Genomic DNA, 20,989 nt, shown 5'->3' with positions numbered 1-20,989 from the left:
TGGCAGTGAAAACCCTTACTTCTGGGGTGTGTTCAGGCTTCTGCAAGTCTGGGATCTTACCAGCAGGCCAGAGACAAAGGCCTCAGTGGGTTTGTAACTGTCACCCCGCAGCTCTTTGACCCATCTCTCCACATCAGTCTCCAGAGCCACAATTTCCTCTTTCTGGGGGTGAGCTGCTCTGGGTCCACGCCTCCCGGTTGTAGCTCCTTGCGATCATACTTGACCGTGACCTTCCCTTGAGGCCTTACTCCATGCTGCTAGAGGCCCTTGCCTGCAGCCCCAGAGGGCCTCTGAAAGTAAAGAAGGGTCCCTGGCCCACAGGCTGCCAATACCTGGCCCAGGGTCGCTGTCCATTCCAGCTGCCTGGTGGGGCAAGGGAGGGTGGAAAGTATGTGCCTCCGGCCCCTCCCTGCACTGCTGCCTCCTCGAGGAGGCCCACCAGCTGGCTCCAGGCCACTGGCTTGGGCTCTGCCAGAGCCACACAGGACACCTCTCAGCAGATCTGCCTGCCCTTGGTGCCCAGGGGCTTTGTGTCTCCTCAGATAACTTTTATCATTTGAGCCTCCTTTACACTTCGTCCTCTTTGTGGGTACCAAACTGGACCTACGCTATTCCCAGTGGTGTGTTGGCAAATAGGCGCTGGCATGCAGGGGTAGGAGGAGGCTCTGATTTGTCGCCTCTGCTGATTTCCTTCATCAGCTGTTGGTGCAGATGTGATATCCGGAGCAGCTGCAGCCACTCTGGGGCCACAGCAGAACTAGGTTACGGGAGGAAGAGGTTCCCTGGAATCACCCTACCCTAGGATGTCTTGTGTTGGGAGATAATACTTATTCTATACTAAACCTTTCTATCCTTGTTGCTGGGATCCTGCTGAAGGGTGTGTGCGCTTGTGCGCGCGTGTGCACACACACACACACACACACACACACACACACACGGTGGACTTATCAGAAGACAGAAAGTTGCCAGGATGAAGCCTCTCAGCTATTATGCTTGAACTGAATTTTACAGAATGAGGAGCACTTTAGCAGGGGAACTGAGGATGAGGTTTCAGAGGGAACGGTATATCCAAAGACAAAGAGGCATGAAAAGTGTTCCAGAAAGTGTATTTGAATGGAACTGGAATACAGAGAACTTGGAGCCATGTGAGAAAAGGCCAGAAAGTGGGGCAGGGCCTCCTCCATGGGCTGAGGGGCTGGAACCTGATCCTGGGGCTGGGTTGGCTCCAGGACCCCTCTGGGGCTGTGTGGGGAAAGGGTGAGGAGCCAGGCAGCTGGAAGCCAGGGGTCAGGGAGAGCCTGGGTTCCTGGGGTCAGCACTAGTCAGCTGTGCTGATGACTCTGCTGCCCCTCGCAGCCAGCCATGGGGAAGACACCGTCCTTGGACATCAATGTTTCTCTCGAGAGACCCCCCCCCCCCAAAAAAAAAAACCCTCATCAGCCGGGCAGCAGGCAGAATTCCGGCAGCAGTGGGGACAGAGGCAGGATACCAGGGTAGCCATGATCTGGGCAGCTGAGGCCAAACCATCTCGGGAAGGCGGGCACAAGGCCAACCCTTCTCGGGAGGGAGAGGACTTCCCTAAGTTAGGTAGGCAGTGAGGGTCCAACTAGACTTGGGGATCTCGGAAAGAAGGGAGCACAGACTGGGAGGCTATGGAAGCTGAGGGGCAGATGTAGGGCTCAAGGAGCAACGTGTGAAGAGCCACCTGGCCCTCCCCTCCCCCAGGCGGCCACACAAGTCGCTGGCCCCCCAGAGAGGTTGATGTCGACTCCACAGCCCCCTCCCACCAACTGCCTCCATAGGAACTCAGAGTACGTGTATGTGTGTGTTGGGGGGGGGGGGGCTCCCAGGAGGATCACAGGTGTTGGGTGTCCAACTGGGGCAGCTGTGGGGGCTGATCGGGAACCTTCTTTTCTAAAGGGTCTCCATCCTTCTGGTCACCCGCTGGAGCTGGGACAGGTGCATCGTCTGGAAATGCAGGGAGGCAATGGTAGCAGTAGGCATCCCAGCTTCTTCCTCCCTCGGACCCGGAGTGGCCGCCAGCACCCTCCCCGCCCCCGGGGTGCCCAGGGACCCAGAGCACCTGTGTCCGGGTGGAACTGGAGCTGTCCCTCGGGGCCAGGGGCTGGGCTGTTCTGGCCTTGCTGCTGCTGTTTTCTTTGTTCCATTTGCAGAACGGCCTGTAGCGAGTGGGGGAGTTACGCAGGCAAGAGGGGATGATACGGAGTCTCCATCGCAACTTGCTAAGTGGTCCTGAACCCATCCCTTCCCTATGGGCCTCGGCATTTTTCTCTCTCTCTGAGAGTTGGGCTTAACAGTAAGAAGATCCAGTTTTCCCTCCCCTGTCATGGCTTGGGTCATACCTCGGGACCAGGAAGCCTTCACTGAACCCTTGCTGAGTCTAGCCTCCCACTCTGTCTTTGGTCTTCCTCCCTCCCACTTTCTTGCATAGAGCCCCCACTGCCCTTATCCAACATGGCAGCCACAGAGGGGTCAGGGATGGGGACATCCGCCCTTACTAAAGATGGCGGTCACCACCTGAGAGTCTGGTAGTGATGAACATGGTGGCCACAGGCCTTCCCAGCTTCTGAATATACAAGGACAGAGGCCACCAGGGACTTAGAGGATGCGGCCAGCCTCCCTGGCCAGTCACCTGCTGCAACTCTCTCTTCTGGGCCTCCAGGCGGCCCTGAGAGCGCCCCAGGGCCTCTGTCTCCTGGCTGAGGCGCTGCGCCTTGGCATTCAGCTCTGCCTCCCGGGCGGCCAACTCCTCCTCAAAACGCCTTAGTTCGTCCTCCGTGTAGGCAGGGTGCATCTCCACTGTCTGTGAGGTGGGGACAGGGGTCTCAGCGGGGTGCCGTGAGCCTTAGCCCACCCGCGCTGGGGAGGGCGCCGCTAACAGAGGAGGCCTGGGTCACGTGTGAGGGCGGAAGAGCTCTGTGTGGAAGCTGAGGGTGATAAAGACCCAGAGAAAGGGGAGAAGAGAGACCCAGAGGGGGATGGAGACTGAACCCAGAGACAGAGGGAGGCAGAGAGCCAGGGTAGGGGGACAGAGACCCAAAGGGTCAAAGAAGTGTCCAGAGACTCTGAAAGAAGGCTTCGGGCTGGAGGGAGAGAGGCATTCAGGACTCAGAGAATCTTCCATGGTCTCACCTCCCAGCCCTCCCCGGTGTCCCCAAACTCCTTCCTCTGGGTGGATGCGAGGAACTCCTCCAGGGTCACGAGACGGTCCTGGTTGGTGTCCACCTGGGGAGCCAGGGTAAGCGACAGAGCTGGGCCTCACTCCACCCCAGCCCCCACCCTCCCCATGACCCCTGTCCCCCCTCTCACGTTCTTCATCACGTGCTCCCTCATGCGAAGCCGCTCCTCCTCCATCTCCCGCATGTCATCTTCTTCGTTCTTCGGGTCATACACCTTCTCCAGCTGCAGCAGGGTCAAGGGAGAGGAAGGACACATTGACGGGTCCAGGGCGACCTCTCACCTAGGCTACTCCGTCTCCTTACACACACAGAACACGCAACTTCAACTCCCAGAAGTCCTCAGGGGCACCCTGACACTCCTGGTAGCCTCCTTCTGTCCCAGGGGCTGCTGGGAGTTGAAGTTTCTCTTGAGTTCCCATCCAGGGGGACCCGAGGGGACACGTGGCCAATGTGGGCATCCTCTGCACCCGTGGTTTCCGAAATGCTCGCTCACCTCCTTGGTGAAGAGGGCCTCCAGCTCCTGTTCATCCAGGACCCCATCACTGTTGATATCTGAGGGGGAGACAATAGGGTATCTTGGGGGGACTGAGTACAGGGTGGACTAGAGAAAGAATTGGGGGCTGATGTGGGCTCTGTTATGAGAGGACAGGTATCCTTGGGTCTCCAACAATTCAATGATACCCTTCAGGCTTCAGTACACCATTGGCCTGTTGCTAGGACAGCCAGATCCCTACCAACCAGGGTCCCAAGAAGGGAATAAATGAAGGTGGGCTTCGCCAGGACCACTCTTGGGACGGTCGTCACGCAGGACTACTTGATCCCTAACCCCTGGTGATCTAGGCACAGGATCAAGCCCTTTGCCCAGGAGCCAGGGGTGTCAGAGGCCTCCGTCCCACAGAGACCCAGGCCACAGGAATCTCTCCACCTGCCACCCAGCTTGTATGGCTCTGAGGCTCCAGGTTTCTCAGCCGCATGGGCCACACTTGCTGTCCCCCCGTCCCCACCCCTCGCTCGCTCAGATCAGCACCCACACTGGTCCTTCAGAGGAGGCCGGAAACCCTGACCTCACAAATCCAATGTTTAACTTTTTTTTAAACGTTTTCTTCTTAAGTAGTCTCTACAGTGAGTGTGGGCCTCAAACTTAGAACCCCGAGATCCAGAGTTACATGCTTCACCGACCAAGCTACCCGGGGGGTCCCGCCAAAGGGCATTTTACTTGACTTTCTGCCCTTGGCTTCCAGAACATCATTTTCTCCTCCCAAATACCCCTCATTCTCCTTCATTGGTTCCTGTGGCTCCATCCTCCTCCTGAATGCTACCTATTGGTGGGCCCCAGGGCTCAGGCCATCTGATCCTGGAATCCAACATGGTAGCCACCAGCCACACTGGCCATTTAAATTTAAATCGATTAAGATAAAAAATCCCAGGGGGGGCGTATGGATGGCTCAGTGGGTTAAGCAACTGTTCAACAGTTCGGCTCAGGTCATGATCCTGCGAGGGATAGAGTCCCACATCAGGCCCCCTGCTCTGCAGGGAGTCTGCTTCTCCCTCTGCCCTTCACCCTGCTCCTGCTCTAAAAAATAATAAAATAAAAATCTAAAAAAAAAAAAAAAATCCCAGTGTCTCACCCCACTTATTACCGGTCAAGCATTCAACAGCCACATGTAGCTGGTGGCTGCCATATTGGATAGCACGGAACATTTGGATCATTACATAAAGACTGTGACTGGCCAGCCCCTCTTCAGATGGATCCCTGCAGTCCCTCATCTACCAGTGCCTCTACACCTGAATATCCAACTGTCAACTCTCCTGGCCACATAAGTGTCTGACAGACATCTGCAGTTTAACTCGAACAGACCTAGTTCCCAATCTTCCCTGCCAAATATGGCTGCTCCCACCAAGTACCTCAGAGTCGCCCCTGACCCTATTTGTTAGCTCATAATCCTCATCCAGTCCATCCGCGAGTCCTACCAGCTTCCCCGTCAAGATAAACCCACAATCCAACAGCTCTTCCCTACTTCCCATGGCGAAGCCACCAGCATGTCCAGCCTTCTCCAGGCTTTGGCCATCCCGCCATATAGCCTATCCTCCACACAGCTGGATTCTGTCAGCCCTTAAGGCAGACAGAGTCAGTCCCAAACAAGACAAATTCTGTATGAGTCCACTCATGTGAAATAGCTAGAATTCACAGAGACAGCACCCAGAAGAGAGGTGGCCAGGGGCTGGTTGGGGAGGAGTAGCGGGGAGTCATTGATTGACCAAAGAGTTTTCCTTTGGAAAGGATGAAGAATAATTCTGGACTTTGGCTGAACAACAATGTGGGTGTCCTTAGCCTTCCTGAACTGTCCACTTCAAAAGGGCTGAAGATGGGACATTTCATGGTTAAGTGTATTTCACCACAGTTACAAATTAAAAAAAAAAAAATTCATGTCTCAAAACTAGAGAATTCAGTTCCTTGGTGTGTTTCAAGAACTTAACAGCCACATGGGGGCTGGTGGGTACAATACACTTTCCGCCCGTAACCCTCCTGTCGTCTTTGCCACGTTACTCATCTCTTAGCACTCCTCGGGGCGCTATTATCAAATCCCCTTCCTTGACTGTCATCCCCCCCACCCCCACCCCCAAGATCAGGAGGCATCTTGGCATTGGTGGTGTGTGAGTTTAACGGGCGGCTTGTGTAAAAATTCTAGAACATCTTGTACTCCCTGGTTTTTTTTAGATTCACCGAAATACAGCGTTATCAGTCTGCCTGATCACTGGCTGTGTGAGAGCGGGGAGCTCTGTTCCCTTCACAGCGGGATCCACAGACTCTCCATGAAGTTTGGTCTCAGAGGGAGCTGGGGGAAATGTCTGCTGAATCAATGAGCCAGGCCCAGCTAAGCTCCGCAGACTGCAGGCAGCTTCTGGGATAGGCACATCTGAGGGGGTCCTGGCAATCCTGGGTTAGGTTCCTTCAGAGGAGGAGAATGAAGGAAGACGTGTGTCTGAACCACCATGAAAAAGGTAGCTTTCCAGTCCCTGGAGGCCTGTTTATTTGGCAACAGGGCTCCTGGGCTGCTGTGGGAGGCGGGCCCAGCCTAGCCAAGCCTGGATGGCTCAGTTAGCGGATATCAGCCAGTCCTGAGAACCGAGGAGTCTAGTGTATCCCTGAAAGGAGACCTAGCTCTTCACTGGTAGGTTCTAGCAATGCGGAAGGGTGGAGCCTTCTAGACCAACAGGAGGGACAGGCTCAGATCTCTTTGGCCTGCCTAAGCCTCACTGTGATGGGGACACTTCTTGTTAGAATTCAGGCCCCAGAAAGGTCAGAGCCTCAGGGTTTAGCCTGGGTCTTGGGGCTCCTCCCCACCTTACCATGAAGTATGAAGAAGGTCTTGGGGTTAAACCTGTTGGGGTCCAATCCATCCAGCTCCTCCCACACCTCCTTCAACTGGGCTTGGCTGCCCTGTGGAGGGGAGAGCCAGGGGCTCATGAGCAAGAAGTCTGAGTCCCTCCCAGCCCTCGAACGTCATGCCCCTCGAGCAAGAAAAACTACAACTCCCAGCAGCTCCTGGGGGTGGCTCAGCATATTTAAAGGGCCTTCTGGCCTCAGTGTCTGCTGGGAATTGTAGTTCTTTGGCTACTTTCTCATCTTGCGGTGACTGGAGAGTTGGACTTGGTGTGGGGTAGCCACAAATGGGGGTTCTTACAGGTACATTGACTTTGGGGTGCTCTCGGTGCCGGCGTTGTTGTTCTTCCAGCTTTCTCTCTGCCTCCTTTCGCTGCTCCTCTCCCAGTGACTCCAGATAACGGCGTCTCTCGTGTTCCTTCAGCATCTCATAGCGTTTGAACTCTTCATGATGGGCTGCGTCGTACTGGGCGAGGTCCCGGGTGGCCTGGAGAGAGGCAGACGGTCACACCTAGGCCCTAATTTCAACCTCCAAATTCCAGGCCCTCAGCCCTGAACCTGGTCAAAGGCCACCCCAATCTCCACTCAGTCCTGGGTTCCATGTCCCGAGCTCACTTTTTTTTTTTTTTTTTTAAGATTTTATTTATTTATTTGACAGAGAGAGACAGAGAGAGCACAAGCAGGGGGAGTGGCAGACAGAGGGAGAGGGAGAAGCAGGCTCCCCAGAGAGCAGGGGGATCCCGATGCGGGCCTCTATTCCAGGACCCCGGGATCATGACCCGAACCAAATGCTGTTGCCTAACCAACTGAGCCACCCAGGTGCCCCCTGAGTTCACTTCTTGATCTCTACAACCCACTCTTGTCCCGTAACACAGCCTATCTGTTCAAAACACAGAGCAACAACTTTTTTTTTTTTGAAGTTTATTTATTTAAGTAATCTCTACACCCAACATGGGGCTTGAACTCATGACCCTGTGAGATCAAGGGCCCCAGGCTCTTCCAACGGAGCCAGCCAAGCGCCCCTACCCAGCAACAATATTAACCCACTTCTTTCAAGTCCTTCACAATCTCAAGATCTTGGAGGAATAGGGGCACCTGGCTGGCTCAGTGGGTAGAGCATGTGACTCTTGATCGCAGGGTTTTGAGTTCAAGCCCCACATTGGGTATAGAGATGACTTAAAAATAAAATAAGGATCTCAGGGGCGCCTGGGTGGCTCAGTGGGTTAAAGCCTCTGCCTTCAGCTCGGGTCATGATCCCAGGGTTCTGGGATTGAGCCCCACGTGGGGCTCTCTGCTCATCAGGGAGCCTGCTTCCCTCCCTCTCTCTGCCTGCCTCTCTGCCTACTTGTGATCTCTGTCTGTCAAATAAAGAAATAAAATCTTTAAAAAAAAAAAAAAAAAAGGATCTCAGAGAAATAAGTGATAGGTGATAAAGAACCCTGGGTCCCTAATTACTTTGCCCAGGGTTCTAATCCAGGCTCTGCTGTGTGAACAAATCCCACTAGACTGTGTGATTTTGGGCAAGTTACTTAGCCTCTCTGTGCCTCAGTTTCCTCCTCTGTAATTTGGAATGAACAATATGACACTGGGTTGAAGAGTATCCCCTTCAAAATTACTGTTCACCCAGAATGCTGAAATGTGAACTTATTTGGAAATAGGATCTTCGTTAAATCCAAATGAGTGGTGTCTTTATAAGAAGGCTACGGAGAGGGGCTCCAGGGTGGCTCGTTGGTTAAACGTCTGCTTTTGGCTCAGGTCACGATCCTGGGGTCCTGGGATCGAGCTCCGTGTTGGGCTCTCAGCTCAGTGGAGGGTCTGCTTCTCCCTCTGATCCTCCCTCATGCTCTCTCTCTCACTCTCAAATAAATACATAAATAAAGTCTTAAACAAAAAAAGAAAAAGAGGGACACAGAGAAGATACAGAGAGACATGGGGAGAACGCCATGGAAGCTGAGGCTGGAATGATGGGTCTACAAGTTGCAGAATGCTGGCAGCCTCCAGAGGCCGGAAGAGGCAAGGAGTGGGTTTTTCCCTATAGCTGCTGCTGCTGCTTCTTCTTTTGTTTTGAAGATTTTATTTATTTGAGAGAGAGAGAGACAAAGCAAGAGAGGGAACAGATGCAGGGAGAGTGGGAAAGGGAAAAGCAGGCTTCCCGCTGAGCAGGGAGCCCGACGTGGGGCTCGATCCCAGGACTCTGGGATCATGACCTGAGCTGCAGGCAGATGCTTTACGACTGAGCCACCCAGGCGCCCCTTCCCTATGGCTTCCAAAGAGAGTACAGCTCTGCCAAAGCCTTGGTTTGGGCTCAGGGATACTGATTTTGGACTTCTGGCCTCCAGAACTGTGAGAGAATACAATTCTATTTTTTATTTTTTTAACTCAAAAAAATTTTATTTTTTAAGTAACCTCCACACCCAACATGGGCCTCGAACTCACCACCCCGAGATCAAGAGTCAAGCGTTCTACTGACTGAACCTGCCAGGCGCCCCACATTTGTTGTGTTAAGCCACTGAGTCTGTGGTAAATTGTTACACCGTGCGATAATTTCAAGGTGTCTGAAGCTACTAGGTTTGTGGTAATTTGTTATAGGGCGGTATAAGAAACGAACAGAGCTGTTTTGTGGGGAACAGGTTCTCACAACAAGGATAGGTCTACAGGCATCGAGTGGGTAGAGAGCAGGGAATGCGGCTAAACGTCCTACAATGCACAAACCTCCCCCACAACAAAGAATTATCCAGCTCCAAACGTCAAGAGTGCTAAGTTGAAAAGTCCTGGTGAGCTCGGAAGGTAAAGCAGGGAGCCCACTGAAGAAGCAGCTATGAGAGATGGTGCGAGCTGAAGCTAGGAGAAGGACGGTGGGGCTGGAGAAAAGCGGACAGTTTCTGGACTATTCTGGAAGTGACTGGCAAAAACATTCCTCAGGGACTGAGCCCAATGCCAGGAATACTCAATTGACGGCTATTATCTTCAAGGCCACTAGATGGAGCTCCAGGAGGCCAGAAACGGGGCGCTCCGGGTTTGTCCTGGAGGCGCTGGGGACCCGCGGAAGGAATGCAAGCAGGGGAGAGGCAGGGTCAAGTCTGGGCACAGCCTTGCACTCCCCAGCCCCGCCGCCCTTGGCCGTCCCCATGAGGCTGGGCTGGAGATTCCGCTTCTCAGATAAGGGCTCTATTAGCTCCCATGGCTGCTATAATCGTACACTTGGTGTAAATGTAAATGGTGTAAAACAACACACATTCAGGGGCGCCTGGATGGCTCAGTCTGTCAGGCACATGACTCTTGATCTCAAGGTTGTGAGTTCAAGCCCCACATTGGGTGTGGAGCCTACTTAAAGGAAAAAAGGAGAGAGAGAGAAAACAACACACATTGATCATCTCGTATTATGGAGGCCAGAGATGTGAAAATAGTTTCACGGAGCTCAAATTACAGTGGAGGCCGAGCCATGCTCCTTCTACAGACTTTTCCTTTCTAGAACTACCTTCCACGCTGGCGGCTCCTTCCCCTGTCTGCAAAGCCAGCAACTGAGCACGTTCTGCTTCACACTGCCACATCCAAAGGTAGTCACACCTCCCTCTGTGAGGACACGGAGGGCCCACCAGGATAACCCAGGGTAATCTCACCTGCTCGGGACCCTCCTCTTAATCCCCTCTGCAAAATCTCTTTCGCCACAAGGTCACGCAGCCAGAGGTTCCGCTGATTGCGATGTGAAGGGTGAGACATCTCTGGGGGGGCAGCCACATGATTCTGCCTCCCCTGCCCCCACCCAAGTCATATGGGGAAGGACAAAGCCGAGGAATGATCTGAAATGGTTTGCATGGAGCCCAGCTCATTCTGCCTACACCTTGCTCTCCCAGAGAGAATCTGGGGAGGCTTCCGGGGACTGCCTGGCCTTTGCAGCCACTGACCTCGGAGAACACCAGGGTGATGGGGCACACGTCCCAGGCTCCGTTCCCTTCTCCCCCTCCACGAAGCCTCCTTCAGTCCACTGCCCGGAGGCCCCCCCCACCCCCCACCCCCCCACACTACCGTCTGGATCAGCAGCTCCAGGTCCCGGGCCTCGAAGGTGTGCTGATTCTGAGGGTCCAGATGTTCAAACTGCTTCAGGAGGCTCAGGTGATCCACCTGTACATCTGGATGAGGGAGAAGTTACTTTAAAAAAAAAAGTGCACAGAATGTTCCTTCTTTCAAAATCCCTACCCTGGGCTAGATCTGCTCTGAAGGAGGTCACAGCAGGTATTGGGAAAGCCCAGAGGATGTCCTGAATGAAGCTGGGGCAATCAGGGAGGGCTTCCTGGAGGAGGCGACACCACAGCTGACTCTGATGCTTAAAACAATAACCATAATAATAATTAACATGTATTGAGTACTCACTATATGCCAGGCTCTGCTTTAAACACATTAAATATATTTAATGCATTTTTAAAATATTTTATTTATTTATTTGACAGAGAGAGAGAGAGATCACAAACATCAGGCAGAGAGAGAGGAAGAAGCAGGCTCCCTGCTGAGTGGAGAGCCTGACGAGGGGCTCAATCCCAGGACCCTGGGACCATAAGCTGAGCTGAAGGCAGAGGCTTAACCCTCTGAGCCACCGAGGCACCCCTCTTTAATGCATTTTTTTAAAAATTGTATTTGTCAGAAAGAAAGAGAGAGTGAGCGAGCGCGTGTGCACAAGCAGGAGGAATGGCAGGCAGAGGGAGCAGCAAACTCCTTTGCTGAGCAGGGGGCCCAATGCAGGGCTCAGTCCCAGGACCCTGGGATCATGACCTGACCCGAAGGCAGAAGCTTAACCGACTGAGCCATCCAGGCATCTCTAGAGCATTTATTTCTCACAAAAATCTTAAGACAAAGGTTCTACGATGATCCCATTTTACAGATGTGAAAACTGAGGCCCAGAGAGGGTCAGGGACTTGTCTGGGTCACCATCATCTAGGGAGTGGCAGAGAGAATATAGAACCCATCGCCGGGCTCCAGAGCACAAGTCCTGTTACAGGCTGAATTATGTGCCCCAAAACCCATTTGTTGGGGTCCTAACCCCCAGACCTTCCAAATGTGACCTTATTGGCAGAGAGGGTCTTCCCAGAGATGACCAAGTTAAAACGAGGTCTCGGGGTAGACCCAAATCCAAGAGGACCTGTTTCCTTCTAATAGGGAAAAAAATTTGGATGCTATAGGGAAAACATGAGGCAGAAGCTGGCCATCTCCAAGCCAAAGAGAGACCCAGAACTGATTCCCAGCAGAAGAAACTGATCCTGCCACAACCTGAGCTGGGACTTCCGGCCTCCCTGGCTGTGAGACAATAGATCTCTGGTGCTAAAGCCAGCCTGTGAGGGGCAGGGGGACATGTGAATCAGACCCAGGCCGGCCCTCCAGTGGCTCCGGTTCTGGGGAGGGACAGAGCTGTACACGCGCAGGAAGGCCAGGACGCTGGGGTCCTGTGTTACCATGGGGCCGTCTCTGCCCAGGGTGAGCCCAGAGGAGGGACAGGCTCTCAGGACACAGACACAGATCAAATTTCATGGTGCATTATTCATGCCACTAATGGGGGCTGAGCCCCTACCCCTGGGCCAGACGTGGTGCCTGGCCCTGGGGCCGCCATGGGAAGCAGACAGCAGCAGCGTGGGCTCCCCTTGCCCCTAACACCCAGCTGGAGACAGAGGACCAACACACGTGACCCCAGCGACCCCAGGGACAGCAACCAACAGAACCTCCCTTGGGCAGCCCCATCAGGGTAGGAGCTGAGACAGAAACTTGGCCAGCAGTGCAAAGAGCCCTGAGAACATCCCAGGCAGAGGGAAGTGCCAGGGTCAAGGTCCAGAGGTGACAGACACCCGTTGCCCAGCAGCGTTATTAAAAATGCTGACAGGAGAGGGCACCTGTAAAGGGAGGGTTGGGTAGGCAGAGCAGCCGTGAGGACGGTGGACTTGGGCCTGCTGACCCCTGGGGAGCCGGGGTGGGTCCTAAGAAGAGGAGGGACAGGATGTGGACTGGATGCTGCGATGGGCTGCGTCACCGCCCCCAAGACGCCCACATCCTAAACCCTGGAACCCATGACTAGGGGACCTCAGGTGGCAAAAGGGCCTTTGCAGGTGATTAAATTAAGAATCTGGAGATGGGGAGGTGATCTCGGATTACCCAGGAGATCCAATGCAAACCATAAGGGTCCCTCTAAGAGGGAGGCAGGGGTGCCCGGGTGGCTCAGCGGGTTAAGCCTCCGACTCTTGAAATTTCGGCTCAGGTCATGATCTCAGAGTCATGAGATCGAGCCTGGCATTGGGTTCCATGCTCAGCACAGTCTTATTCCCGTCTTCTGCCCCTCCCCACCGCTCATGCTCCCAAGCATGCGCATGCGCGCTCTCTCCAATAAATAAACCTTAAAAAAAAAAAGAGGGAGGCAGACGGGGAAGGCCACGTGCGCACTGAACACAAAGGCTACATACTAGCTGTGAGGACGGAGGAAGAGGCCACCTGCCAAGGAATGCGATTCCAGCAGCCAGAAAAGACAGGCTGCCCCTAGGGTCTCCGGAAGGAGTGCGGCTGCGCGGACGCACTGATTTTTGCTGGGTGAAACTGAAAAATTCCGATTCTGATCTCCCAACTGTAAGGGAATTGGTGTGTGTTGTTTAACCCCTGAATTTGTGGTGATTTGCTGCAGTGGCCATAGGAAACGGCTACAGGATCCCCCTGGCTGCTGAAGGGGGGCGGGGGCAGGGACTAGGACCCAAAGCAGGGGAGGCACCAGGGAGCCCAGGGAAGAGGCGACTGCAGTGATCCAAGCAGGACCCAGGCGACAGCAATGGATGGGTGAAGTGGTCAACTCTGCAGCTGTAATAATTATATCAGCAGACAGCCGTGGGTGCCTATGAAGGCCGTCCAGTCACCGTGGAGCTCCAGCACCCACCTGGTGCCCGGCGCACAGTACAACCGGAGACACGGTTCGTCAATGGACCAGTGGAATCAGGTAGTCGTGAAAACAGGCGTGTCTGACTTTGGCTCGGGTCATGGTCTCGGGGTCCTGGGATCAAGCCCCGCATTGGGCTCTGTGCTCAAAGCGGATCTCCTTCTCCTTCCCTCTGCCCCTCCCCCTACTAATGCTTTCTCTCTTTCAAACAAAACATTAAAAAAAAAAAAAAAAAAAAAAAAAAGAGGGGCGCCTGGGTGGCTCAGTGGGTTAAGCCTCTGCCTTCGGCTCAGGTCATGATCTCAGGGTCCTGGGATCGAGTCCCACATTGGGCTCTCTGCTGGGCTGGGAGCCTGCTTCCTCCTCTCTCTCTCTCTGCCTGCCTCTCTGCCTACTTGTGATCTCTCTCTGTCAAATAAATAAATAAAATCTTTAAAAAAAAAAAAAGGAAAATAAGAAAGAAATGAAAACAAAGCCCAGCTCCCTACTGACGGTCAACACCACCCACCAAGGCTCAGCGCCCCCTTCCATAACACGGGAGCCTCACAGGATGTCCAGAGATAAAAGGCGAGCCATGGGTCCATCTCAAGAAAGGGGGCGTGTCCTTACATGTGGTCACGCCCCATACCAGACTGTACCACAGAGCCACAGGAAGTGTGGCCCCCCCACCATGGGGGGGGCGCCTGGGTGGCTCAGTCGGTTCAGCATCTGCCTTCAGCTCAAGTCATGATCTCCGGTCCTGGGATTGAGTCCCACATTGGGCTCCCTGCTCAGCGGGGAGTCTGCTTCTCTCCCCATCTCCCTCTACCCCTCCCCATGGCTCGTTCTCTCTCTGCCTCTAATAAATAAATCTTTAAAAATTTTTTTTAGAAATTAGAAAATATATATACCACCATGGTCCATAGTAGCCAAAGGGTACAGACAACCCAGATATCCATCAACCGATGAGTCGATAAACCCAATGGGGTCTATCTGTACACTGGAATAGTACTTGGCCCTAAAAAGGAAGTTGCTGACACACGTTACATTTTGGATGAACCTTGAAAACATTAGAAGTGAAAGGATCCAGACACAAAAGGTCACAGACGGTAGGGCTCCATTTATCTGGAGTGTCCAAGAACAGGCAAATCCAGACGCTTAACCGAATGAGCCACGCAGGCACCCCTATATCAATATTTTAAATGAAAATGGTTTTTAAAAATAAAAATGTAAAAAATGAAACGGAGAAGCAAAAAACAAACCACCAACCAGTCATGTTAACGGTAGATTGTTCTAGAAAGAAAACTCGGTCGATCTTCTATGCACATCTTAGGTGGTGGACAGGGGTGGGGTGGGGGGGGGTGGTGAGTCCCTAGGAGGGAGGCCGTCCCACCCCACCCACCCCTGCTTACTGGGCTCCTGCTCCGCGTCCATCTTGGCCTTGAGTAGCATCCGTAGCCGAGATACCTCCTGCCTCTTGAGCTCGTCCAGCTTGGTGCGGACATGGTGGCTGACAAAGTCCAGCTCCCGGCTCAGCTTCCCACTCTGCCCGGGTGGAGAGGACACTGGTCAGGCTGGGGGCCCTGGAGGGGGCGCACGGGGCAGCCTCATCCTTTCTCTGCCCTCCCTGGAACCTTCTACCAGCTTTGTGAAGCCTGGAAAGCTTACAGATCCTTGGCCCACCGGCTCCCCAAGCCTCCGAGACCAGGTCCAGCCCTGCAGCCTAGCGTCTGAGGCTCTGCCCACCTCAGGAGCCCCGAGTCCCGCCATCCATCAAATCACACTTGGTTCCAGCAGCAGTAACTGGGCATCAGCCTCCACGCTCAAGGCTCTTTCCCCCCTCCTGGGCTTTGCACATGCTAGTTGGTCCCTCTGCCTAGGATTCTCTCTTGCCATCCCCTTTCTAGGCCTAAGCAGATCCTCACTGCCCTTAGACACTCAAAGCACACGGCCTCTCCCTTGGAAAGATCCTCCCGGCAACTCCCCGCCCCCCTCCCTGGGGTGCCTTCCCTGGGCTGCCCCTCCTGTCACTTCAGATTCTGTTTGTTGCTCAGAGCTGACCCCACCCCTCTCCTGCTCACAGCCCCCACGGCTCCCCAGGGCCCCCAGGACAGAATCCCTGTGGCCGGTACCCGGGACCCCGCACGCATCCACCTCTCCAGCCCCATCGCCCCTGTCTTTGTGGCAGTGATCATGAACCACGGGGAGACAGCGGAAGGTACCAGATGCTTTGTTTATACACACAGTTCCCGCTGTCTGAAATGCCACACCTTCACCCCCCTATACAAACACACACACCCCGCAACAACTTCTACAACACGGACATCCCCACTCAGACTTCAAACTTCACTTGGGCAAGGGGCACCCCTGCTCCAGAAGTCCTCTCTCACTTGTCATGGGGGACTGTGCCCTCCTGAGGCCCGCCCAGGGCCCTCTGCTATCTGTCATCACTCAGGCTGCTTTTTCGGTCACTTGAGACTCACACCAGGGCTCCCCAGCCCACAGGTCCCATGGCCCTTGAGAGGCAACAGGACACGGTGACCATGGAGACAGCCCCATTCACCCCAACCAGTCAAGCATCTACTCTGGGCCAAGCCCTGTGCTGGACTCCCCGGATCTGTCCTCTAATCCTGCCCACAGCCCCATTTTACAGGTGGGTAAACTGAGGCGCAGAAGCCACTGGATCCCAGGTTGGTGTCGTGTCTCCCCACATTCTTTTCCTGCTCGAGCGGACATTACTGCCACTACCAAGGATGATGACTGACATCACCGTGGCCTCACAATGTGCCAGAGCAAGCCCTGAGGCAGGGATCTTTGCCAACCCACACCTCTCACATCCCAGAAAGTGTTGCATCAGGCCCCCCGGTTTCTGAGAAAGACACCAGGGCCCAGAGTGTGCGGCTGTTCAGCCTGGAGCACATGAGAAGGGGCTGGGATTGTACACTGTGCCTGGGCACTGTCGATCTCCACACCCTGCCTGCTTCACTGGCCCTTCTGTTTCCAAGGTCATTTCCCACTGATATGACCTTGAACCCTGGCAGGGTTTGGGGACGGCTGCCCCTGAGGTTATCCCGACTGGGCAGTGGGAGGGGTTGAGCCTCTAGGGTCTCTGGCTCTGCTGGTCCTTCACTGGTGGCCAGGTAGATGGGGAGACATGGGAGCCCCAGAAATGCTGGGAGGCTTTGGGGGAGCAGGGCCACCTGGGTCCTCTCTGGGACCAAGGCGTTTAGAGACTCAAGGAGGCCCCTCTAGGTGGGGCATGCCCACACGCACCTGAACGGGGTGGGGGTCTGTGTGCGGTGGGGCGGGGAGGAGGAAAGGGGGCCAGTCAGCCCCATCTCCTTGTGGAGGGGGAGGCCGCCATCAGCCAGCCCTGCGGGGACACAGAGCCTATAGGGATGACAAACACTGCCACGAGGGCCTCCATGTCCCCCTTCATAAAATGACGACTATCTCGGCCCCTCTGGAGGTCCAACATGAGCTAGAGGGGAGGCGAGCCGCAACTGCATCTCCTCTGTCTTGAATTCTTCCTGAGCAGGACACACTAGCCTGGCCCTCGGGGGACCTGCACGTGCACGGCAGGTGCGAGGACCGCCACCCTGTGTGTCTCCATTCTTGGAGCATCTCACCTCTGGTGATCCTAAGCTGAACCCTGTAATGCAGACTCGGCTAGCGCGCCCGCTTTGCAGATGGGGAAACTGAGGCACGCCGCGGGGCGGTCACACAGCATGGAAGGGTAGAGCAACAGGCTGGTCCTCCGAGCATGCACCCATCGTTCCCGCCCACCTGGTCCGCGCCCCACCACACCTTAATGTCCTCGGCATTCGCAGCCTGCAGCTTCTCTCGGAAATGCCCGTCCGTCTCCAGCACGTTGATGACTTCCTGGAGGTACCGATGGTAGTACAGGCCGGTGTCCTGAGGGGACAGGGATGAACATAGCGCCCAGCCCCCACCCCCCGTTCTCCCTGAGCCTAGGAGCCAGGGCCCACATCCCTGGGCGCCGGCTGAAGGACCCCGAGGCCCCGTGCTGGGAGCAAGAGGCAAGCCTGCCCCATGGAACAAAGCTTCTAGAGCCAGGTGGCCCCGGTTCTGATCCCCAGCTGCTCCATAAGACCAGGCTGATCCCCTGGGCCTCAGCACTTGTCTCCTCCCAGGCCATTGGTGGAGACAAAGTAGACATCACACGGGGAGACAGACACCCAGCCCGACACCGCACACGGAGTGGGTGCTCAGGGTGGACACACCAGTATTTGCTGGCGAGCCGTGAAACATACCCTCACCCATCGTTCATCAGGCAATCCCCGCGCTCCTACCGCGCACTAGGTGCTCTGCCAGGGGACTCAGCAAGTGACCAAGACAGACAAAAATCCCTATGTTCCTGGACCCAGACTGGCGTGTGTAGATGGGTGGCATGCCTGGGTGGCTTGGCCCGTTAAGCATCTGCCTTCGGCTGGAGTCCTGATCCTGGGGTCCTGGGATGGAATCCTGCATCAGGCTCCTTGCTCAGCGGGAAGCCTGCTTCTCCCTCTGCCTGCAGCTCCCCCTGCTAGTGCTCTCTCTCTCTCTCTGAGTCTCTCTCTTCCTGTGACAAATAAATAAAATCATAAAAAATAAAATAAAATAGGCAATAAATTCCCTGCTTCTCAGCGCCATGGTGAAAAGTACACGAGATGAAGGGCCTGGCACGATGCTCGATCTATTACTGCTATCATTTCGTAAGTAGCGAGCATGTGGTAGGAGCTGGATAACCTGATGGCTCAGCCAGGCCCCTGTGGGTATACCGACTTCCCACTGGCTGACAGCAACCCAAATGTATTCCCTTAGCGTTCTGAAGGTCAGAAGCCCAGAACAGGACAGGGCTGAGTTCATTCTGGAAGCCTTAAGGGAGAATCTGTTTCCTTGCCTTTTCCAGCTGCTTGAGGTTGCCTGTGCTCCTTGCCACATGACTCTGCGTCACTGTGACCTCTGCTTACGTCATCCTATCACCTCTGACTTTGACCTTCCTGCTTCCCTCTTATAGAGAACACTTGTGTTTACGTTGGGCCCACCTGGATAACACAGGCTAACTTTTCCTTCCATCTCAAGAGCCTTGTCTCAATCACACCTGCAAACACTCTTTTGCCCTGTAACGTAAGATAGTCACAGATTCTGGGAATTAAGGTGTTGACATCATTTTTTTAAAGTTAATTTATCGGTTTTGTTCTATTCTATTCTATTTTTAGTAATCTCTACACCACAGTGTGGGACTCGAATTCAGAACCCCGAGATCAAGAGTCATATGCCCTACAGACTAAGCCAGCCAGGTGCCCCAAGATGTGGACATTTTTGTTTAGCCAACGGGCTGGCTGCCAATTACTAGCTAGGTGACCTTGTTAGGACAGCTAGAATGCCTAGTTCACTTTAAATTTCTGATAAACAACAAATAACTTATAAATATACTGCAAGAGTTTACTTATACGCAACATTATTCATGCTTGTCTGAAATTCAATTTTAACTGCGTGTCTTGTGTTTTTATTTGCTATACCTAGAAACCTCAGTCCTTGGGCAAGTTACTTAAACCCTCTTGTGCCTCAGCCTCACCTGTGAAGTAAGGGTGGGAGCCCCCATTGAGGCCCCACGTGACCTGCCCCCTCCCCATTCTGCTCCAGTCCCACTGGCCACCTCCATGTCTCTCTACTCACTCTGCTCTCCACACCACACCGTTTTGGCCCAGGCTGTTCCCCCTGCCTGGAATGCCCTTCCTTGCATTTTGCATTTCAGCTCACAATCCTTCCTCTCTGACCATCACCCTGGTGTCCACTCTCAAGAAATGTGTGGGATGGGGGCGCCTGGGTGGCTCAGTGGGTTAAGCCGCTGCCTTCGGCTCAGGTCATGATCCCAGGTCCTGGGTTCAAGCCCCACATCGGGCTTTCCGCTCGGCGGGGAGCCTGCTTCCTCCTCTCTCTCTGCTTGCCTCTCTGCCTACTTGTGATTTCTCTCTGTCAAATAAATAAATAAAATAAAAAAATCTTAAAAAAAAAAAAAGAAATATGTGTGGGATGAATGAAGGGAAAGGGACTTAGAAGTGACTTCTGCACCTGCCAATATGTCACCAAGCACAGGCCTAGCTCACAAGGTGGGACCGCCACACAGGAGCATGGAACCATCCCTTCCAGAGACAGTGACATGCCCCTTACTGATGAAGGCTGTAGGAGAAGTCAGGCCAGAAATCAGCACCTGGGCCTTGGGAGTCTCAAATTCCCTAAGGCCAAAGATTTCACAGCATCTGATAAACACATGTGGGGACTACCTTCATAGCTTTAACAACTCCCACGATCTCCAGAAAGCCAGCACACCCCAGTTAAGGAACTCCACCTGCCCTAGGTGCTACTGGGAAATGTAGTTCTTTTTTCGGATTCCTTCTTGGGGGTGGCGCTTAAAACATAGGGGGGTAATGCAGATTTGTCACTTAAAATCTGACCTCATCTCCCCCACGCCTCAGAGCAGGGACTTACACTTGCACATACACACGTACACTCGCCCCGAGTTTTTCACCACGTCAAAGCCCCGGGACGGCAAAGAATGGCAGGCAAACTCCGAGCCGCGGCCGTGGGGGAAGTATCCACCCAGGGGCGACGCGGATCCGCGGGATTGTAGTACCACTTGCAAACACCTGGCTGGAGAGCAGGGCAGGGCCACTCACGGGGCTCTCGGTCGCAGGGCTCTCCTGCTTGGGCGTCCCCCGCTCCAGGGGCAAGGCCAGGACAGCGCGCAGCAGCAGCAGCGGTGGCAACAGGAGAAGGAGGGCTGCGCGGGGCCCAGAGGAAGTCATGGTGGCGTGGCCTGTGGGGGGCAGAAAGGTGGATAATGTCTGTCCCAAGTCAGACAGGACTCCCATGGACCCAGGAGTCTGGGCCTCCAGCCTCCAGCCCCCATCCCCTTTCTAAGAGTCAAGACTCAAAGCGTCTCGTTTCCGGAGACACAGGATTCCGCACCTCCAGCTCTTCCTTCCTGAGACCCAGAAGTCCTGGCTCCCAGCACCCAGTCTCTTCGCTCAGACTCAGGAATCCGAGATCTCAACCCCTTTTCCCCAGAACCAAAGGTCCAGGCCCCCAGCCTCCCTCTCCGCCAGGATCTAGAAATACTGGTGCCCAGTCCATCCCCCCGGGACCCAGTTTTCCAGCCCTCTGGTCCCCTTCTCCCGCTCCTCCCCAGGACCCAATCTAGGACCCCCCCCAACCCCTCACCTTTCCTTCCGCGCAGAGGGCGTTTTCCCGGGCTGAGACCTCCGGCGCGTTCCGGTGATTTCCCCCCGAGGCCCCGCCCACTTTCCCGCAGAGGACCCGCCCTCAGAGGTCTGATTGGTCCGCGTTGGCTCCAGGTCCCCAGGTCCCTGTCTAGCGGCCCGCCCCTTGCCGAAGTCGCTAGTCTGTTCTCGAAAGCCTCGCCTCCCTTCTCGGAAGCTCTAACTCTTGACGCCTCATTTCCTGCCTTTCAGGCGAAAGGAGAGTGGAGGCTTTCGAAGAGAACTACAATTCCCTGCA

General features: G+C 54.5%; 1 protein-coding gene across 3 annotated transcripts; it reads right to left on the bottom strand.

The window, feature by feature from the left end:
• Window positions 1-1,089: 1,089 nt before the first annotated feature.
• Window positions 1,090-20,849, bottom strand: NUCB1 (nucleobindin 1). 3 transcript variants are annotated; one of them, XM_047710641.1, is made up of 13 exons: window positions 20,693-20,849; window positions 20,119-20,288; window positions 17,273-17,380; window positions 14,878-15,010; window positions 10,612-10,715; window positions 6,887-7,072; window positions 6,552-6,642; window positions 3,694-3,752; window positions 3,331-3,423; window positions 3,154-3,246; window positions 2,654-2,824; window positions 2,084-2,180; window positions 1,090-1,968 (listed from the first exon to the last, which is right to left on the bottom strand). In XM_047710641.1, the coding sequence occupies exons 2-13, from the start codon at window positions 20,275-20,277 to the stop codon at window positions 1,856-1,858; spliced, it is 1,407 nt and encodes a 468-aa protein (XP_047566597.1). In that variant the 5' UTR covers window positions 20,278-20,288; window positions 20,693-20,849; the 3' UTR covers window positions 1,090-1,855. The 3 variants fall into 3 exon arrangements, with proteins under 3 accessions (XP_047566597.1, XP_047566599.1, XP_047566598.1); XM_047710643.1 differs by having other exon boundaries at window positions 20,149-20,288; XM_047710642.1 differs by lacking the exon at window positions 20,693-20,849 and adding an exon at window positions 20,441-20,581.
• Window positions 20,850-20,989: the final 140 nt, after the last annotated feature.

Source organism: Lutra lutra, chromosome 17 (genome assembly GCF_902655055.1).
Source record: "Lutra lutra chromosome 17, mLutLut1.2, whole genome shotgun sequence".
Classification (NCBI taxonomy): domain Eukaryota; kingdom Metazoa; phylum Chordata; class Mammalia; order Carnivora; family Mustelidae; genus Lutra; species Lutra lutra.
This window is presented reverse-complemented; position numbering and strand designations above follow the sequence as displayed.

Excerpts from the sequence above, each read along its gene's own strand:
- NUCB1 (XM_047710641.1), bottom strand. The coding sequence starts at position 20,277 with ATGACTTCCTCTGGGCCCCGCGCAGCCCTCCTTCTCCTGTTGCCACCG. Across the intron at positions 7,073-10,611 it reads TGGAGCTGCTGATCCAGACG|GCCACCCGGGACCTCGCCCA; the intron begins GTAGTGTGGGGG and ends GCCTCTCTCCAG. Across the intron at positions 2,181-2,653 it reads AGAAGAGAGAGTTGCAGCAG|GCCGTTCTGCAAATGGAACA; the intron begins GTGACTGGCCAG and ends CACTCGCTACAG.